We start from the raw sequence: 20,093 nt of genomic DNA, 5'->3' as shown, positions 1-20,093 counted from the left end.
ATTATATTAAAGTAGTTCCTATGGGTCAGAATGATCTTAGCATTAATATAGAAAGAAGTTAAAAGGTTCATAATCGATTATCTGGTTAATTGTGGCTAAGATTTCATGACTATTGAACAAAAACTCGATTTCAATTTTAATAGAAAGAATCGATTCTTCTGGATCTTTGAGTGGTAGAAATAGAATAAGTTGTGTTCCGATTTTCAAAAATTTAAATATAATATGTGTATTTCTCAGTAGGTGAAAAGTCTCCTACTGTGGATTTTTTAACCCCCTTTTCCCAACACGGAATTCTCAACACCTGTCTAAAAATCGGATTTAAACAAAAAGAAAGAAATCTAATGTTACATAACTAACAAGAGCTTAGTCGTGTAGCTAATTGCGCCCCTGTCATCAAAATAAATAAATAAACACCTGGATTGAATTGGAGTCTATTGAACTGTCGTCTCTTGATAATTTCAAATCTCTCTCTGTCTCTCAAACTTCTCTTTGATCTTCAACAAATTTTGGATTAGAAACATGACAAGAATTTTACAAGTTTAGCAACATTATATTTGTTAAGATAAGGAAAGTGTATTTGACATTTATAAATCCTATAATAAGGATGGGGTTTAATTGGCATCAAGAACATCAATTAAAGTGTTAAAACCTCGTTAAGAACTGCAATCATTTTTACCTTCACATACAAGATAAGTTTTGTAAGGGAAAAAGTTACATAAAAAACAGTAGACCCATAGAAATGTGAAATTAGAAAACGACACTTAAGGAATCTTTCCATTGCGTAAAGTGTGTTTTTAAGTTAATTGGATTATTTAAAAACATAACTTGAGTCGATTAAAGGGAGTGACCGGCTATGTATAGTTATTAAGCTGTGTATGCAGTATTGAGGACAAAATATTTAGGATTCATTTGAGACATTTAAAACGATTCAAAGATCTATATTTACTGAATTTGAGCGCAAAGTCGACGTTCAAAATCGTAAATTTGAGTGGGTACGTTTTCAGAATTGGTTTTTTAAATTTATTAAATAACGACTAAAAAATTGCAAACAAAATTATTCAGTAAACTAATTTGTTGTTTAGGAACAGATTAAGAAAATAAAAATTAACTCTTATCAACGAAATAATTATAATATTTACATTTTAAATTTATTTAGGGTGTTAACTTCTCCATGTCATTTTCGCGGCTCTTTGAAAAAGTTGAAAGTTGTGCGGCATTATTTTCAAGTTGGCGCTGGCGGAAAAGCAAGTCAACTCAACAAATAGTTTGGAAATCTTAGTTTCAGTTTTCCGGGAATAAAGCCTCCCACCCTTGCATAAATACAAACAATTTTTGATTGATTAAGTTAGAACTGTCGTCTTCATACATGAAGATATTCAATTCAGAATTCAAATAAACAAACTTTTAAGAAATAAAGTGAACAAAAAAGTGTCGCTCTACTTTCTTTCCGCAATCTGTTCCTAAACAACTAATTAGATTACTGTATAATTTTGTTTACATTTTTTGTCGTCGTTATTTAATAAATTTAAAAAAAACTATTTTGACAACGTTCCCACCCGAATTCACGATTTTGAACGTTGACTTTGCGCTCAAACTCAGTAAATATATAGATCTTTAAGACATTTTATATGTCTCAAATGAATCCTGATAAATTTGTCTACATTACTGCATATTCAGTTCAACCACCATACATAGCCGGTCACTCCCTTTAATAAGATTTTCAAGTTTTATGGATCCCACTTCATATAAAAAAAATTCAAACCAAAGCTACAGAAGAAAAACGTCGTTTATTGTTTTCACATATCTGCAAAATTCTTAGAATTTCTAAGAAAAAATGAAAATTTTAATTTTTTTCCGTGGCCGCAAAAATCAAGTGAAAAATGAAGATAAGGCTACGCCTTACAGCTTGAAAATGTGTTCTATGCTTATTATCTTCAGCAACTTATTCTTAAATTCGTCGTAAGACTCCACATACTGTACGGGATCAATGTATTACCTGTTGATACTAGAATGTGGAAGACGGTCTGATGGCAGCATATGTTTGGAAGCAGGCGTTAAAGGAGTAGAACTAGTTATGTCAGCATCAATATTTGTCAAATCTTGTTCAGGTATTCCAGTAAGATCAGTTTTATCTTTGTTCTCCATGTTAGTGTCTCCAGGTTGGGGTTGAGTAAGGTTCATCAGAGTTCTCGGAGAGTTTTTAATTATCATCTTCTCTGTATTCAAGCCCTGAGTTAAAAATGATAAAATCAATCAAGAAATTGGATTTTTAAAGGTTACTCCAGATTAATCTTATTAGATAAGAAGTTAGAGACAATAAACTGTTAGTCCTATTCATTAAATGTATTTAATGCGGATATTGCACATTTATTATATTTGGTTCCACATGTTCGTTTATTAGAATTTTAAGAGTATCTATAAATGCAGAATAATACTGAATTTTAATGTGGTTTTGATTTCCAAGAAAGAAGAGAACATATATGAAAGGGGAAATAGGAACTAGGCAGCATATATGAAAGGGGATATAGGAACTAGGCAGCATATATGAAGAAGATATAGGAACTAGGAAGCATATATGAAAGGGGATATAGAAACTAGGCAGCATATATGAAAGGGGATATAGGAACTAGGCAGCATATATGAAAGGGTAAATAGGATCTAGGAAGCATATATGAAAGGGGATATAGGAACTAGGAAGCATATATGAAAGGAGATATAGTAACTAGGAAGCATATATGAAAGGGGAAATAGGAACTAGGAAGCATATATGAAAGGGGAAATAGGAACTAGGAAGCATATATGAAAGGGGAAATAGGAACTAGGCAGGATATATGAAAGGGGATATAGGAACTAGGTAGCATATATGAAAGGGGATATAGGAACTAGGCAGTATATATGAAGGGGGATATAGGAACTAGGCAGTATGTATGAAAGGGGATATAGGAACTAGGCAGCATATATGAAAGGGTAAATAGGATCTAGGAAGCATATATGAAAGGGGATATAGGAACTAGGCAGTATGTATGAAAGGGGATATAGGAACTAGGTAGCATATATGAAAGGGTATATAGGAACTAGGCAGTATGTATGAAAGGGGATATAGGAACTAGGAAGAACATATTTGTATAGGAAATCCTTTTGGTACAGTTTATGTGTGCGTCCACGTATACAACAAGCGGTAGGACGCAAACGGTTAAAGCTATTGGTGAACCCTTTCATCATCTTGTAAAAAATATTTTGTAAAAAATTAGAAATAAAGGAGAATTTTCATTATATTTTCCTTGTATTTGAGTTTGTGGCTGTATTTGTTGGATCCTGTTGGTTCTGAAGTTGACACATACACCTTGCTTCCACCAATACCTTCAGTTTTCAGGTCTTGTACTTTTAAAACAAAATGATTTAGAGAATTTAAATCCTAATATCTGATAAAACTCAACTATTAAACTTAGCATGGTTAAGTTAAATCAAATAGATTTTAGTACAATAGATGGCAACGTAGAATTTGTACATTCTCAGTACATCTACATTCTGACGTCACAAGTGTCAACTCCGTTTTTGTTGCCAACAAAATTATTAATAGTATTGATAATTTTATTATAAATTGCTTATCTTACAGTAAAATAAGAGAAATTTTAAGTGTTCTTTATTTTCTGCTTTTACACTGTTTATTAAATCTTGAAAAACATGTCAATTAATGTCAGAAAAGTTCGTTTTCCTTGTTATATTTGACACTAGTCCTGTATAATTGGTCCATTTCTCTTTTGCCACCTATTGTATTTGTACTTAATACTCTATTTGAGTTAATGTCTGATTATCCTTCTGACTCAATAAAAATTAAAAAAATCAGTGCAGTGATAAGATTAAATATAAGATGGGCGGCACTTCTGGTTTTTGGATTTCCAAAATGTGTCCTGTCGCTGTTTTACTTTAAGATTAAGAAGTTTTAACATGAAAAAGAAGTTATACGTAAAATATATGTAAAAATCAGCTGCATTACATGGGCGCTAGCGTACACATTTGATTTTTTTTCGGCAATTTTAACACATTTTAGAGATAAACACAAGTTGTATGATCAATAAAAGGTTTAAAGGGAATCATTTTAAGTCCCCCCCCCCTTTCATGGAAGATCACATAAAATTATGCTTCTTTGAAATCTTTAATAAAAAGGGCAAAATTTTCGAAAGTTTTGCAGACTTACAACATTCACAACTCCTTTGACAAATATTATCTTTACAAAAATCAAAGACAAAATGCTGGTTTTGGGTCACTATCTACTAGAATTCTTTATATGTACTGCATAATTCCCCATTAAGAAAATTACACTGAAACTTTCTGAAACTATATGATCCATCCATTCTATTCTTGTCTCTGATATTCTCAATATCTAGTGTACGGAGTCGGTGTAAATTCTAGATATAAGTGAAAGGTCTCCGATGGCAGTTTATTTTTCCAAAAAGTCTCTTTTGATAATATATAGTGATTACTAGAAAATAGTAAAATAGAAAAAAAAACTAATACAAAATAAAATGTATTTGATGTTGTTACGCATATAGTTTTCCAGTAACTTATAATGTGAATTGGTTCTGTTTCCACTGCACATTGGAAGTGCACTCCTGTATGCCGACTCCCTTAGCGCCTGATCCAATCAGGGTTCAGTCATGTGTTTGATGTCTATTCTGAACCAATAGAAATAGTTCGGCGGTAACATCTATCTTTCTATCTATCTCATTATCCAATCAGAGTTATGAATCCTTCATTCGGCGCTATCAGTAAATGGAAATATTTACTTCTACTGAAACTATGGTGAGTGTCTCATGTTCATTTAACTATTTGAAGTTATAACTTTTGTCTAAAAGATGTCTTCCTATTCAAGAGTTTTCTGGTTCTGAAATTTCTTTCATTCATTTTTACAAAAATTGGTTCTCTTTAATCCCCTTTAGGTTATTTAATGTTCGTTGTTTATAAAAAGTATGAGTAAGAAAAGTCTCCTGGAAACCACAAATCAGGTTTTTATATTACAATGCCAACAAAGCCTTGCTCAGCAGAATTACAACCTTATTGTGTTAAACTTAATTTAGAAATATGTTGAATGGAGAAATAAAACCTGAGTTTACATTTCTAAATGGTACAATATTTAAATTATATTTGCGAAAATACCCAAGGTTTGACATAATCTTAGGAAATATCATCAATATTTCAAAAAATGTATGGCATATTGCCCGATATCTTAAATAATATTTGGGATATTGTACCAATTATATCTTAATTAATATTTGGGAAATTGTACCAATTATATTAAATAATATTTGGGAAGAGTTACCTCATATCTCAAATAATATTTGGGATATTATATCAAATATCTTAAATGAAATTTGGGAAATTGTACCTTATATCTAAAATAAAATTCGGGAAATTGTACCTAATACCGTATTTGTATCGTATTTCCCAATTATTATTTAAGATATAAAGTGCAATTTCCCAAATTTAATTTAGATATTTGGTGAAATATCCCAATTAAATATAATTTAAGAAATTCGCTACAAATACGGTATTAGGTATCTAAAATGATATTTGGATATTGTGCCTAATATCTAAAATGATATTTGGATATTGTGCCTAATATCTAAAAAATTCGGGAAATTGTACCTAATACCGTATTTGTATCGTATTTCCCAATTATTATTTAAGATATAAAGTGCAATTTCCCAAATTTAATTTAGATATTTGGTGAAATATCCCAATTAAATATAATTTAAGAAATTCGCTACAAATACGGTATTAGGTATCTATGATGTTAGGGAAATTGTGCCTAATATCTAAAATGATGTTAGGGAAATTGTACATTTTATCTTAAATAATATTTGGGAAATGTATCTAATATCTTAAATAATTCAAATATCAAATATTTCAATATTAATAAAATTCTTTTTCACAAATAATACGAAAAGAATTTTAAAACTGTTTAGCAGAAAGTTGAAAAATATGTTTAAATTCCAATTACAAATAACTTCCCTCCAATAGGAGCTTATAGTTGAATTTCTTTTTATATTTTGGAAAAAACTTTTTCAATTTTCTAATTAGCTTGCATTCAAATATTAACAAAGAAAAAAAATAATCATATTTTCAACATAACACTCATTGGTGGCCGGGGGGTGGTAAAGGCTAAAAAAAATCTATTTTTTTCAAAATATTTTTTTAAAAACTTTTTATTCACGGGCAACGCTGGACCCTTCAGCTAGCTAGTAGCGTAATATTTCCTAATATGAGTTTTCTTAAAAAGTCTTATTGGTTCATAGTTGTAGATTTTCAGCATTTGTTTTGGAATACAATACAACTATTTGACCCTAAACTAGACGAAGTGGATTCAAAACCCTCTTATATTCTAAACACGCTGTGTATAAGGCATGATTTAACTTAAAAATTGTGCTCCCCCCCCCCCAGCTCCATCATTAAATTAATTAGATATTCCATATATTATAATGGAAGCTGAATGGATGGGATGATGGATTGATGTATATAAGAGACATCAAGACACATAATAAATTATAATTATCTAAATCCCTTCCGTTTAATATAAAATCATAAAAACAAATTAAACACGCACCTCTGCCTCTTTAAATAGAAGTAAATAAAAGTAAATTTAACTTATATGAAGCATAAACTCAGACCGCGTCAACCTTGTTGCACCGGCTAGTCCTGTCCATAGAGCTAGGTACAGTACAAACTGGGAACGGAAAGGTTGACCCGGCTCGGATATTCAAGTGTACTACAGCTGCCCGTGTAAAGGGACTGGACACATCCTATCAAATGTCTTTCCACGTTTTTCTATGTTTTTCTATGTTAAAAAATATTAAAATTAGATAGCTTCCGTCTTCATTTCTGCTTCCATAACCTTCAAGTCACTTTACAGAGAAACCACATTTAAAAATCATCAATTTTTAGGAAGCAAAAACCGTTTTGAATCGGTCATGCCGATTTATGCAGATGAAGGGTTACTTGCAATGACGATTATACGGTCTCTTTTTGAGAATTAGTCGTTTTATGTTTTACTGAATACTTTAGATCAGATTAATATATTTTGATCTACTTCTAATCTTGATTTCGTGTTTTTCTAAAGAAACTGGTAACTCCGACCAAACTCTAATCTTCTAATCCCATATCTTTGCAATCAGACGTTTTTTAAATATCTTAGGTCTAATACTAAAATTATTGTTTAAAATGATTGTGGGGGAGTTATCAGTTTTTTAGTTAATATACTCTGAGATTAAATATATGTTGAGAAAAGTACGTAAAATGTATGTATAATGTATATATATATATATATATATATATATATAATATATATAATATATATGTATATTGATTTAAGTTTAAGATTTTCTAAATTTTACATATATGAACTTTCGTATAATTTTAACACAGTTTTATATCAATTTCTCGAGACAGGAACATCAGATAAAACTTTCATGGGTCACGATCAAGAGCTAAAGAGATTAGCTTTCAGTCTATACCCACTTTCATTTTTCCTTTACAGTCCCTTTAAGGGAACTGAGGTGTAATTTTCAGTAACACTCCATTCATAGAGTGCCTTTCCGATTCACAACAATGAGGAAGATATTGTCATTTTTCTATCTGGACACTCTTGTATGCCGAGTCCATTAGCGCATGATCCAATCAGGGTTCACTCATATATTTGTTGTCTATTCTGAACCAATAGAAATAGTATGGCGGTAACATCTATCTTTCTATCTATCTCATTATCCAATTAGAGATATGAATCTTTTAATCTGCGCTATCAGTAAATGGAAATATTTACTTCTACTGAAACTATAGTGTGGAGAGTCTTAAGTTTACAGAGGAAACATGAACCATGCTTAAAAAATAATGAGATTGCTTTATAAATCAGCACAACAATATTTGATAAAACTGGAGAGCAAATAATTCTTTTTGGATTAGTAATAACCTAATACAAAATAAAAACCTATACCTGGTTAAAAACTTGTTAATTTGAAAATATTTCTAAAACTTGTGCAATCTGCTTCTTTTTGTCAAAAAAGTTTAAACACAGCCTGGATTTGAACAGGCCAATACTTTTTAAGATATGCTTATAAAAAACATCCTATACCAGTAGGAATAGCTAAGGCTAAAAACTATACTCTTGTAAATTGTTAAGAAATCGATTTCAATAAAAGACTTGAATTCCTTGTGTTTGAGATTCTGGTTTCTTCTCCTACAATCGTAAATATTCTTCTTTCAAATTAATTTTTTTTCGTCAAAATTTGATTCAGAAACTCTCATTTACTAATCCCTACTTCTTTGCAAATCCTACGATGTAAAGCGTAATCCTTTGAAATCTTAATCTCTTAATAAAATCAATGTTTAATCCCGAGATTCACAATCCAAAAGTTCTTGCTTCTCTTCCATTTTCATGATACCATAGGTAAAATTAAAACAAGTTACATTAAGAATCCCTCAAACTAATAAAAAAAAACTTTTTGAAACAAATTTAAAAATTTCTATTTTTGCAATAGATAGAAGTTTGTTTAAATTGTTTTTTCCTCGGGGAGTTCAAGCAGTTCTTTTAATCTTTAAATATTTAATCAAATTTCTAAATATTATTTTGAGGTTATAAATATTTTCACTGTTTTACTTTTTATTTTCATGTGAATTTGCTTTTTTAAAAGAACACAGACTCCATCAGACTGACAAGGTTCTGGAGTATTTCTTTGAAGACTTTTTCAAACATTTTCAACATTAACATTTCTTTTACGTTCTTCGTTGCAATCTTTATGAGCCTTATGCTTGTAATCTCAGTTTTTGTCGTAAGGTAGAGAATGTTCAGAATTTATGTACTGACCTGGTTAAAGGGACTGTTAAGGTAAAATGAAAGGGGGTAAAGGCTGAAGCCTAAACATTTTAGGAGTTGATCGAGATCAATATTATTTCTATCTGATGTCACTGTCTCGATAAATTGATATAGAATTGAGTCAAAGTTATACAAAAACTTATATAGGTAATATAGTCGACGGAGCCTTGTGACCAGATACCATAGAGAATAGAATATATAGAGAGGAATTTACTAGAAAAAAGTGTAAAACGGCCATTTTGTTGTACTGCTTCCATACTGCAGGTGTACTTCACATATTTATGCTATATAACCTGTTGGGCCCTTGAATATCATTTTATAGAAAATCTAAAATTATTGTTAAAAGAAAACCAAATTATGAAATAGGCTGGTTTCCACTTTACAAATGATGATTTTCCGTTATAACTATAAATCAAATGATGTTTTTATTCACCTAATTCATTAATCATCATAAAGTTTATTTAACAGTTTAAAAAATTCGAAATTGAAATGAATAGTCTAGGGAACATACTGTATTAATGTACTCTACTGCATATAATTTGTGAACATTTACATGATTTGTACACTTTGAACTCCCTTTCAGGCTGAAAGGGACTGAAAAAATTAATACCGAGAGATTCTTTTAATTCCTCTCTATATATTCTATTCTCTATGCCAGATACTGATCGGTCATTGGTGGAAATTCTGGTCATGTGATGCATACAGATCCACGTGACCAGCCACTGCACTGCCATTGGTGGAACTGTTGGTCACGTGATACAGACCTTACAATCATATTATCGATTACATCTATTAAAAATGAATAAGTATTAAATTTAAATTATATTAGGATCGTACCTAAAATCTTTAGGCAACTCTGGGTTATCCTAATTTTCAGATTTGTTCCATATTTGCTAAATATGGTCTGTTTAAAACTTTCATTCATATAATATATAATATGTATATAATTTTAATATAACTTTGACACAGTTTTGTATCTATTTCTCGAGACAGGAACTGCAGATAATACCAATATTGGTTGCGATCAACTCCTAAAATGTTTAGGCTTCAGCCTATACCACCTTTCATTTTACCTGAGCAGTCACTTTATGTTGAATGAAAAAGTTTAGGATTTTATATTTTTGTCGGCTTTTGTTTATGTTCAAATTAGAAATTAAATCGAAGAATTTTTCCTTTTTTGTTGACATTCGTTGAAACTGAGAATTTCCATCCGTAGGTTTGAGATCTAAGGAGGCAGGATGTGAAGAGGACGAGTTGAGTTTTTGATCCATAACTTTTCCTTCCTCTGCTTTATCTTTGTCCCAAGACATTTCTAGAAAGATGATAGAGAGATAGATAGATAGAGTCCTATAAATTTCTCCCTCTCTCACCCCTGAGGCTGTCACACACTATGTGCACTTTAATAAATCAAATATCTTCCTATGTTGCAAGAATTTAAAATGGTGCAACTAACCCGAGGTATAGATGGAGCACGTGGATCAAATAAGAAGATGGACGAGATTAAAAGGGAAAACTTTAGTCAAACCTTATAGAAATCCAACGTATAGAAACAGCTACGTATAGCAACAAGGCGTATTTTTCAGGAGAACATTTTTTATATTTTTGAGAAATTGAACGTTTTTGTAAAACATTGTAGCGTATTATTATCATTATCATAATTTCTATTTTTTACGTTCCCTAGACATTAAAGGAGCAAAATAGTTTAATATTGTGTTTAAGGTCCTCCAGATTTTATTATGTACTGACAACATAAATGAATGATTATATATGGTCATGCATAAAATTGCGCATTACTATTAAAAAAAAAATATTTTTTTAAATGCTAGCTACAGTTTTATTTTTAGAAGAAAAAAATTTCTCAAAAGTATAAAAAAGTTCTCCAGTAATGCTAATGTGATTTCATAAAATTTCGTTTTACCATTTAAATAAAAGGATTTTATGAAAATTATTTCTACTTTATACTGATTTTTTAATTTCGCAATAATATAAAAAATGTTTTCCAGGGAATTAAATACGCCTTTTTGCAATATGTAGCGGTTTCTAAACGTTGGATTTCTATAAGGTTTGACTTCGAAAAATAGGAGAGTGGCGGGATTGAAGAAATTGTGTAATTTAATGTTTTTTAAAATTAGAATAATTAAATTATTGAATATATTTAAAAAGCAATATCTGAAATCGATATAGTTAAATGATTGTATGAAAGTTAGGAAACGTTATTGAACTTTTTTAAACATATACATATTACATAATACATATATTGTTTATATGTTTGGGCTAGAATGTGTGTACTTTAAGTTTGCTACATTTTAGATTTTATTTTATTTGAATCTATTGCCCTGACGCAGGTTTATCATTTAAATGTATGAAAACGTCTGAGTAATATCCTTCACAAGACAATAAAGAAAAATTTCAACAGACACTTACTAAATTTTCATTTTTAGCTAAAGATTGAAAATAATGAAATTGGCCAAATGAACTGAGTTTCTGTCACAATCTCTGATTTTCCAATCCCGATATCTTTGCAACCCAATGTTAGTATACCTGGGATTTTTTACACTGTAAACTCAGTTAGATCAAATAATTAACGGTTTACACCATCAGGTTGCAAAGATATGTATGTAGAAAGTTGGAGTTAGTAGCATAGACTTAATTCCTTTCAAGTTCTGAATTTCCACATTCTTTCTTCTCAGGAGTTATTTATAAGCTATTACCTGATTTCCCTTTTCTGTATTCTTTTTTTTCTTCTATACCGTCTTCAACCCTGGTTCTTTGAACTGTACTGTACTGTTTATTGTTTTCTTGAACTGTTTCTACAGCTGCCACTGTACTGTACTGTTTCATGTTTTCTTGAATTGGTTTCATAGCTGTCACTGTACTGAACTGATTCATGCTTTCTTGAATTGGTTTTATAGCTGTCACTGTACTGTACTGTTTATTGCTTTTTTGAACTGGTTCTATAGCTGCCGCTTTACGGTACTGTTTGTTATTTTCTTGTGCAGATTTTATGAATGGATCTGTGGTTTCTTGATCTAAGTCTCTATCTGTAAATATTACTGGTTTAATGTTATATCTTCTGTTAGAACTGAGCATCTTTTTTTTACAATGAATTCCAAAACAGTTGTTTTTTGTTCAGAGCAAAAAAAAACCAAATCTTTTTGTACCAAACTTTTTTTTTTATTTACATTCAAATAATTGTTTCTTTCGTTCATCTTTAACGAAAAACAATTTAACAATTTATAAAAAGGATGAAGTAGTTCCCTTTTCCTAGTTTTCAGGGCTTTTGTTTTGATTTCAGGGTCTAGTGGACAGTAGACATGCTGAATCTGATTTCAGGGTCTATTGGACAGTAGACATGCTGAATCTTATTTCAGGGTCTAGTGGACAGTAGACATGCTGAATCTGATTTCAGGGTCTAGTGGACAGTAGACATGCTGAATCTGATTTCAGGGTCTAGTGGACAGTAGTCATGCTGAATCTGATTTCAGGTTCTAGTGGACATTAGACATGCTGAATCTGATTTTGTTTTGTTAACATGGAATTTATTTACCTTTTACAGCAGATCATGAATAGATCATTAATAGTTCATGAATAGATCATGAATAGATCATGAATAGATCATGAATAGATCATGAATAGATCATGAATGGACCATGAATAGATCATGAATAGACCTTGAATAGATCATTTATAAACCTTGAATAGATCATGAATAGATCATTAATAGTTCATGACTAGACCATGAATAGATCATGAATAGATCATGAATAGACCATGAATAGATCATGAATATATGAGGACTAGATCATGAATAGACCATGAATAGATCATGAATATATCAATAGACCATTATTAGTTCATGAATAGATCATATACAGACCTTGAATAGATCATGAATAGACCTTAACTAGATCATGAATAGACCATGAATAGATCATGAATAGATCATGAATAGACCATTATTAGTTCATGAATAGATCATATACAGACCTTGAATAGATCATGAATAGACCTTAAATAGATCATGAATAGACCTTAAATAGATCATGAATAGATCATGAATATATCATGAATAGACCTGGAATAGATCATGAATAGATCATGAATATATCAGGACTAGATCATGAATAGACCATGAATAGACCATGAATAAATCATGAATACATCAGAACTAGATCATGAATAGACCATGAATAGATCATGAATAGATCTTGAATAGATCATGAATAGACCATGAATAGATCATGAACAGACCTTGAATAGATCATGAATAGACCATGAATAGATCATGAATAGACCTTGAATATAGTGGTTTAAAAAACAGTTATGATATATAACCTGGGAATTTCCACCAAACAGTAGAAATTCTGAAATCTCGAAAAAAATTTGTAAAAATTAAAAATCTAAATCATTTAGATTAAGATTTGAAAATTGCCGATATAAATTGTAGGGAATGACCTTAACAATCAGTTTATAAATAAGAAACTAAGCCATACAAAAATTAAAACATGAAAAAAGATGAATTTGTGATGGTTCCTTCCTGCACAAGCAAGCCACAGCTCTAAAAATGATAAACAAAATTACCTGAAATTTTAATATTCTGGTTTTCTTTTTGTAGTTTTCTTCTTTCTATTGTTGTTTTGCTTGTAGCTGGTGTTGTTGGAACTGTACTAGGTGTAGCTGAAACTGTACTTGGTGTACCTGGAACTGTACTTGGTGTAGCTGGAACTGTACTTGGTGTTGTTGGATCTGTACTTGATGTTGTATGAACTCTACTTGGTGTTGTTGGAACTGTACTAGGTGTAGTTAGAACTGTACTTGGTGTAGCTGAAACTGTACTTGGTGTACCTGGAACTGTACTTGGTGTAGCTGGAACTATATTTGGTGTTGTTGGAACTGTACTGGGTGTAACTGGAACTGTACTTGGTGTTGCTGGAACTGTACTTGGTGTTGCTGGAACTGTACTTGGTGTTGTTGGATCTGTACTTGATGTTGTATGAACTGTACTTGGTGTTGTTGAAACTATACTTGGTGTTGTTGGAACTGTACTTGGTGTAGCTGTAACTTTACTTGGTGACACTACCATATCTGATTGACCAGAAACGATATTTAAAATTTTTGAATTTCGTGTGCTATAAGGACTAGAAGAGGAACCCAAAGTTGTAGTAGAACTGACCGTTTTTTTCCTTAAAACGTTGACTACATTTTCAACGGTTTCCCCTTGCGGGCTTTTAGGGTTTCTATCCATCCTCATTGATGCTGAATGCATATTCTTGGATGCGTTGGCGTTATTCAACCACGTTGGTTTACTGGAAACCAGAGCAGCTGTTGTAGTGAGGCCATTTTCGGGTTCGAACAGCTGTTCAAAAATGGCGTCAACATCCTTGTCTTTGTTCTTGTAAAAACAACATGAGTCCACCTCGTGGTTAACCGGATCCTGTAATGGAAATATTATTATCATCAAAATTTAGACTTTGATGATAATAACTTAACTTTTATTTTATTATGGACAGCGCGTCCATATTTGATTTGTTTTGAGCGTAAAACGCATGAAAGGGTTTATGATAATAGCTAGACAGTATTTTTAAAAAGATTTCTGATGCAAAAATTGGGGTTATTTGATAAAAGCAGTTTTGGTTGGAAAATAACGGTAGTTCTTTAATGGGGTTCCGTGAGGAAAGATCGACCAGTAGAAGATATTTCGTTGATTTATTAGAATCAATCTAAGTCTGAAGTATAGCTGAAACTATTTAGAAACTAATCAACTCAAGCATAATTAACAAACTTTCCCTAAATTCACAAATGTATTAAAGTGCTTTTCCTTCTCAATGCTTTCTGAGAGAAATTTTAAATAAAAACTTTTGAAATATAAAAGTTTAATTACAAATGAAGTTTTGTATAATTGATGGAAATTATCCGCTTAAACTTTCTTCATCAAATATTTGATAAGAAAATATTTTCTTACCTCTATGGATAAGAAAGATTAAAAATGGATTTTTTTAAAGCCACTTGGATCGATTGGCTCTTTCCAATTAGGCAGCCTAAAAACCAATAAAAAAACCGAGCTCAGTAAGAATTGTTTTTGCTTTTGTTCATGAAGTACATTTCTTGTGGTAAATCCCCACAAGCGGACAAAACCGCAAAGTTTGTTTTCGCTCCCGCATAGCAATTTAACATCATAGAAGCACTTAAATGGTTTGAAACTTATCCAAAATATAAATTAAGCTTTCATCTTAAAATTCCTGTGATACATACCGGACGCCGGTCGCTCCCTTTAAAAACGATCTAGAATGCTTCTTCAAACTTCTACCCAATTACCATAAAAAAAACCTTCAACTTATTGATGTTTGTGCACTTTGCTCACTTAACAGAACTATGACACTTTCTTTAATCGAATTAATGGATTCCGAAAAAGTCTTGAGAAATTTCTCGTAAACAATCGAAGATTTTTACCTCAATTGTGCAAACAATATGGGTTTCCTCTCCGCATTCACATCTTAATGTTTCATTATCAGGATAGTAGAGGAGAGAGGAGTCCTTCACCCAATCCCGTCCCAGCTCACACTGACCAGCATGCCGCAGCCAGGCGGGCACTAAATATTAAATTTTAATCTTAAAGGGAGTGTTCACTAAATTTACTTTAAAGGTGAAAAAAATTATTATCTCAAAAATAAATGTTCACGATTACAAACCCCTTGCAAAATTTCAGTTTTTTTAAATTGGTTTTTGGGTTTCTTTACTTCATCGAGGTACACACAACAATTTCTTCAAAAGTAGTGAACTCAGGGCGCAGTCTTGAAATTCATAGCGGCATTTATTTGTTAAACTAATTTTACAAGTACAGTGGTAGGGGATTATATAAATAGAATAAAGACAACTTTCTTATTTAAGTTTTGATTGTTAATAAGCTTACATGTCATCAAAGAGAAGCTTTTACAATTGACAGCTTCTCTTAACTTCTATGTTTATGTGTATCCATGCTGTTTAACTCTTTGGTATAAATAAAAATTGAAATCGAAAGTATTCTTCATTGTATTGATATAATCGCCTACCACTGTATTATCTGGAAAAAAAACATTTAACACCCTTAAATTACCCTTTCACGCATCTCTGTTTCTTTAAAGTAATAGTAAATTCAACCTATGAAGCATAAAGTCAGACCGCGTCAACCTTGTTGCACCGGCTAGTCCTGACCATAGAGCTAGGTACAGTACAAACTGGGAACGAAAAGGTTGACCCGGCTCGGATATTCAAATGTACTATGGCTGCCCGTGCTTTAAAATGACCGGAGACATCAAGAATTAAGTTCATATTTCCATTTACAAGGCCAAAAAATTGCCTAAACTCAAAATATGAGCCGCCCATATTCATTTTTTAGTGATTAGTATTTGCTATGCAATCAAGTTCTCTTGTACAAGAATTAAACATAATTCTCTCCAATTCTCTCCTCTCAATACCTTCAAATCAGAACCAGAGAGTTAAACTTCAAATATGTTTCAGAATAGAAAACCTGAATATATTTTTAACCCCTCTGTTAAAAATTCTGGAGATTTTTGATTTAAAATGTGTATTTTCATATTTTTGGCGGGAATGATTTTTTTTCATTTATTGATAAAATTGACAAATGTCCTTTCTTCTCACATCATTCTCAATTATTTTTAACATGGCATTGACATGACAGCTTCTTAGGATTTAGCATTCAAGAATTAAAAAAAGTTGCAAAGAGAGGGATAACAAACAAAATGCATGAATAGGATGCATAATAAATTATACTGATTTAACAGAGATAGAATTTAAAGAATTTGAGCCGCGGTTTAAATCTGCCAAAACCCGGTTTAAATTAAGCGCCGGCTTAAATCTTGAAACATTTGCTACAATTTTAAGTGGAACCAACCATATTTGAGCCGCGGCTTAAATTTAAACCGCCGCTTAAATTCTTTAAATTCGGCCTCAGTTCGGTTCTTTTTCCAAGCAAGCTCTACATTTCGATTAACATTAACCTAATAAACATATTATTTTTTCTTTTTCTTTTATTTACTTTTTTGTTTTGTTTTAAAGCCATCTTTGTAAATTTAAATGTTAATTGCGATTGTTTCTTTTTAAAACGGGGAAATTGTTATTATTCTAACAAAGTTTTAAAAGTATTTTCTTAAATTAAATTTTTGAGTATATAAATCAGATTGAAATTTATTCAGAAATGTTTAATGAAATAAAAAAATATTTAAATTTAAAAATAAGAATTTAAAATTAGCAACAATATTTTGATAAATTCCCTTTTGCTACGGGAGGAAGTTTTAATTAATATAAAGGTTTATGTTGTGGCGGAGAATGCAAAAATTATAGATATTTCATCTGCAACAATAAAGTTGTTGAATCTGTATAACATAGTATTTAGGATATTCAAAAAGTTGGTTGGTCGGTTCAAAAATTTGGTCAGTCCAGTAAGATAAAGTAATTAAGCAGTTTAAAATATTGTTCAGTTTGTACATCTGTCGCGCGGTCCAAAAGAAGTTAAGCGGTACAGAAAGTTAGTTGGTCGGTACAATAAAGAAATTAATCAGTTCAGAAAGGTGGTCGGCGGTACAATAAAGAAGTTAATCAGTACAGAAAGTTAGTTGGTGGATACAAAAGAAGTTAATCAGTACAGAACGTTAGTTGGTCGGTACAATAAAGAAATTAGTCAGTACAGAAAGTTAGTTGGTCGGTACAATAAAGAAGTTAATCAGTACAGAAAGTTAGTTGGTCTGGGCTCTTTTAATATTACATCTACTTGCATTTCCCTCCCTCAGGCAATCTACATTCTACATTGCAATGCACCCAAACTAAAAGATTAAGAAAAGAAATATATTCTGATTCACAACAATACCATTCAAAGCTTTGTCTGATCAAGTATTGCATTAAATATCCATGTTTCCCATTTTGAAAACTGATTATTTAAATTTGTGGTTTCTCTACAAAAGTGACTCGTGTATTTCTTGCTTCAAAAACGATAAAGAAATGAAGGTACCTCGAAAATACCACTCTGTAGATGGAGGATCACTTGAAATTACGCATTTATTCCATTTAAGCATAATTACATTGTTTAAAAAAAAATACCTTAAAATCTCACTTTTGCCCTTAACTAAAAAAGTTTCATTAAAAAAGCTTTAATCAATACTGCCTTCAATGTAAATGTATAATGATATCATAATTTATAAAACAATATGTATCGATCCTATGAAAACATGTTTTTTTAGAAACGTTTCCATCTTTATTTTACATCCCATAAAGCTAACACCACAGCTAGTATTAAGAGGGATTATCTGATGAGTCCACTAAAGAAAATTTATTAACACTTGTAATATGGAAGTGTGTATATGATCGAATAGTTTACATAGTTAAAAAAGGTATCAATATTTTTTTCAGAAAAGGTTGCCAAGGGGGGCACACAAAAAAAATTGCGCGCAAAATGTGCCCCCCCCCCCCTAGACAAATGTTCTCGTACGCCCCTGATTAATAAATACGTAAAATGAAACAACTCTGTTATAAGTATAATGATTGATGAATTATAAACCAAAATGTGCCCCCCCCCCCCTAGACAAATGTTCTCGTACGCCCCTGATTAATAAATACGTAAAATGAAACAACTCTGTTATAAGTATAATGATTGATGAATTATAAACCAAAAACTATTAAATTCAAATTGAAGAAACCGAACCAGTCCTCGTTAGTCAAGGGTGTACTGCTAGCGAAGAGAATTGAATATATATTAGAGGGGAATTTACTAGAAAAAAGTGTAAAACGGCCATTTTGGTGTACTGTTTCCATACTTCAGGTGTACTTCACATATTTGTGCTATATAACCTTTTGGGCCCTAGAATATCATTTTACAGAAAATCTAAAATTAATATTTAAAAAAAAAACAAATTATGAAATAGGCTGGTTTCATAATTGACCAATGATCATTTCACATAGACTCTATGCCTTTCACTTTACAAACGATGATTTTCCGTTATAACTTATAACTATAAATCAAATGATGTTTTTTATTCACCTAATTCATTTTATAAAATTTATTTAACCGCTTTAAAAAATTCGAAATTGAAATGGATAGTCTGAGGAAAATATTGTATTAGTGTACTCTACTGCATATAATTTGTGAACATTTGGGTGATTTGTACACTTTGAATTCCCTTTCAGGCTAAAAGGGACTGACAAAATTCATACCGAGGGATTGTCTAATTTCCACTCTAATATACATTCTATTCTCTTTGACTGGTAGCCATGTATGGACCGAAAAGATAATTGTTTTTACTCGGGATTTAAGAATATTTCACCTTCTATTTGACAGATTGCAGCGGAAACTTTTTCCCCCTCGCAAAACCTGAAAAAAAAATTTATTATTTGAAAGGAATTGAGCTAGGCTCTTTGTTTCAAATGAAGTTGACACAGCAACGGAATGCTATGGGCTGATTGAAAATTTTGGTATATTCTGAAAAAATGACAAAAATTAAGGCAGCTAATTCAACTATGTTAACAGTAATTCTATTTTGTAAAAAAGATTATTTTTTTCATTATTATGTTTTTTTTTAATTTTTACTAACCTTGTATCCCATCTATAATCTTGATCTACATTCAGAGCAACACAAAGGGACTGCTGATACTGTTCTTCTCCTTCAACTGCATCTCGTCCTGGCGCCCAGTCAGAAATCCACGAAAACTCGTCCCTGTAAAGGGACTGTTCACGTAATTTCAAGTGGTCTTCCATGTATTGAGTGGCATGTCTGATTTAGAATTGTACTCTCTGCAGGGCCTTTATCTGAGTAACAATAAGGAAAAGAAGAAAAGGGTACTTTTGCTAATTAGACATGCCACTCTACAAATTGAGGAACACATAAAATTACGTCTACATTCCCTTTAATTTGTGAAAAAATATTCTTTGCTAAAAAATAGTGACGGACTCTTTTAACAATTAAAAAATCATCAAGATAACCCTAGAGATTCCCCTTCATCAAAACCTTTCTAATGGATCTGTTAGAATATTTAATTTTATTCAACCTCAGACCAAAATATTAAATCTATTTTCAAATTCATATTTTTCTCTCTATTCTTGATCAAAACACAGAAATGATAATATTTCCAGCTGAAAATGGAATAACAAAAAACCTATTTATTTACCTGGAATTATTGGCTGGAATTATAAATACCCCAACTCAATCTTAAAATGTCTTTAAAAAATACCAACTTAATC

The 20,093-nt window shown here is 31.2% G+C and overlaps 1 protein-coding gene across 4 annotated transcripts in view; it reads right to left on the bottom strand.

The window, feature by feature from the left end:
- Positions 1-20,093, bottom strand: part of LOC111702053 (uncharacterized threonine-rich GPI-anchored glycoprotein PJ4664.02) — a 45,371-nt gene that overhangs the window by 10,348 nt on the left and 14,930 nt on the right. The window contains exons 4-13 of one of the 4 annotated variants that reach the window (XM_023473607.1): positions 19,447-19,569; positions 19,180-19,226; positions 15,317-15,456; positions 13,448-14,300; positions 11,578-11,907; positions 10,039-10,178; positions 8,203-8,230; positions 3,281-3,360; positions 1,997-2,229; positions 415-494 (exon numbers count right to left, since the gene is read on the bottom strand). In XM_023473607.1, coding sequence (XP_023329375.1) covers positions 415-494; positions 1,997-2,229; positions 3,281-3,360; positions 8,203-8,230; positions 10,039-10,178; positions 11,578-11,907; positions 13,448-14,300; positions 15,317-15,456; positions 19,180-19,226; positions 19,447-19,569 — 2,054 coding nt within the window. Of the gene's footprint in view, positions 1-414; positions 495-1,996; positions 2,230-3,280; positions 3,361-8,202; positions 8,233-10,038; positions 10,179-11,577; positions 11,908-13,447; positions 14,301-15,316; positions 15,457-19,179; positions 19,227-19,446; positions 19,570-20,093 lie in introns of those variants that run through there. The other 3 variants (XM_023473608.1, XM_023473609.1, XM_023473610.1) reach the window with 3 other exon arrangements.

This window comes from Eurytemora carolleeae, unplaced genomic scaffold (genome assembly GCF_000591075.1).
Source record: "Eurytemora carolleeae unplaced genomic scaffold, Eaff_2.0 scaffold446, whole genome shotgun sequence".
NCBI lineage: Eukaryota > Metazoa > Arthropoda > Copepoda > Calanoida > Temoridae > Eurytemora > Eurytemora carolleeae.
This window is presented reverse-complemented; position numbering and strand designations above follow the sequence as displayed.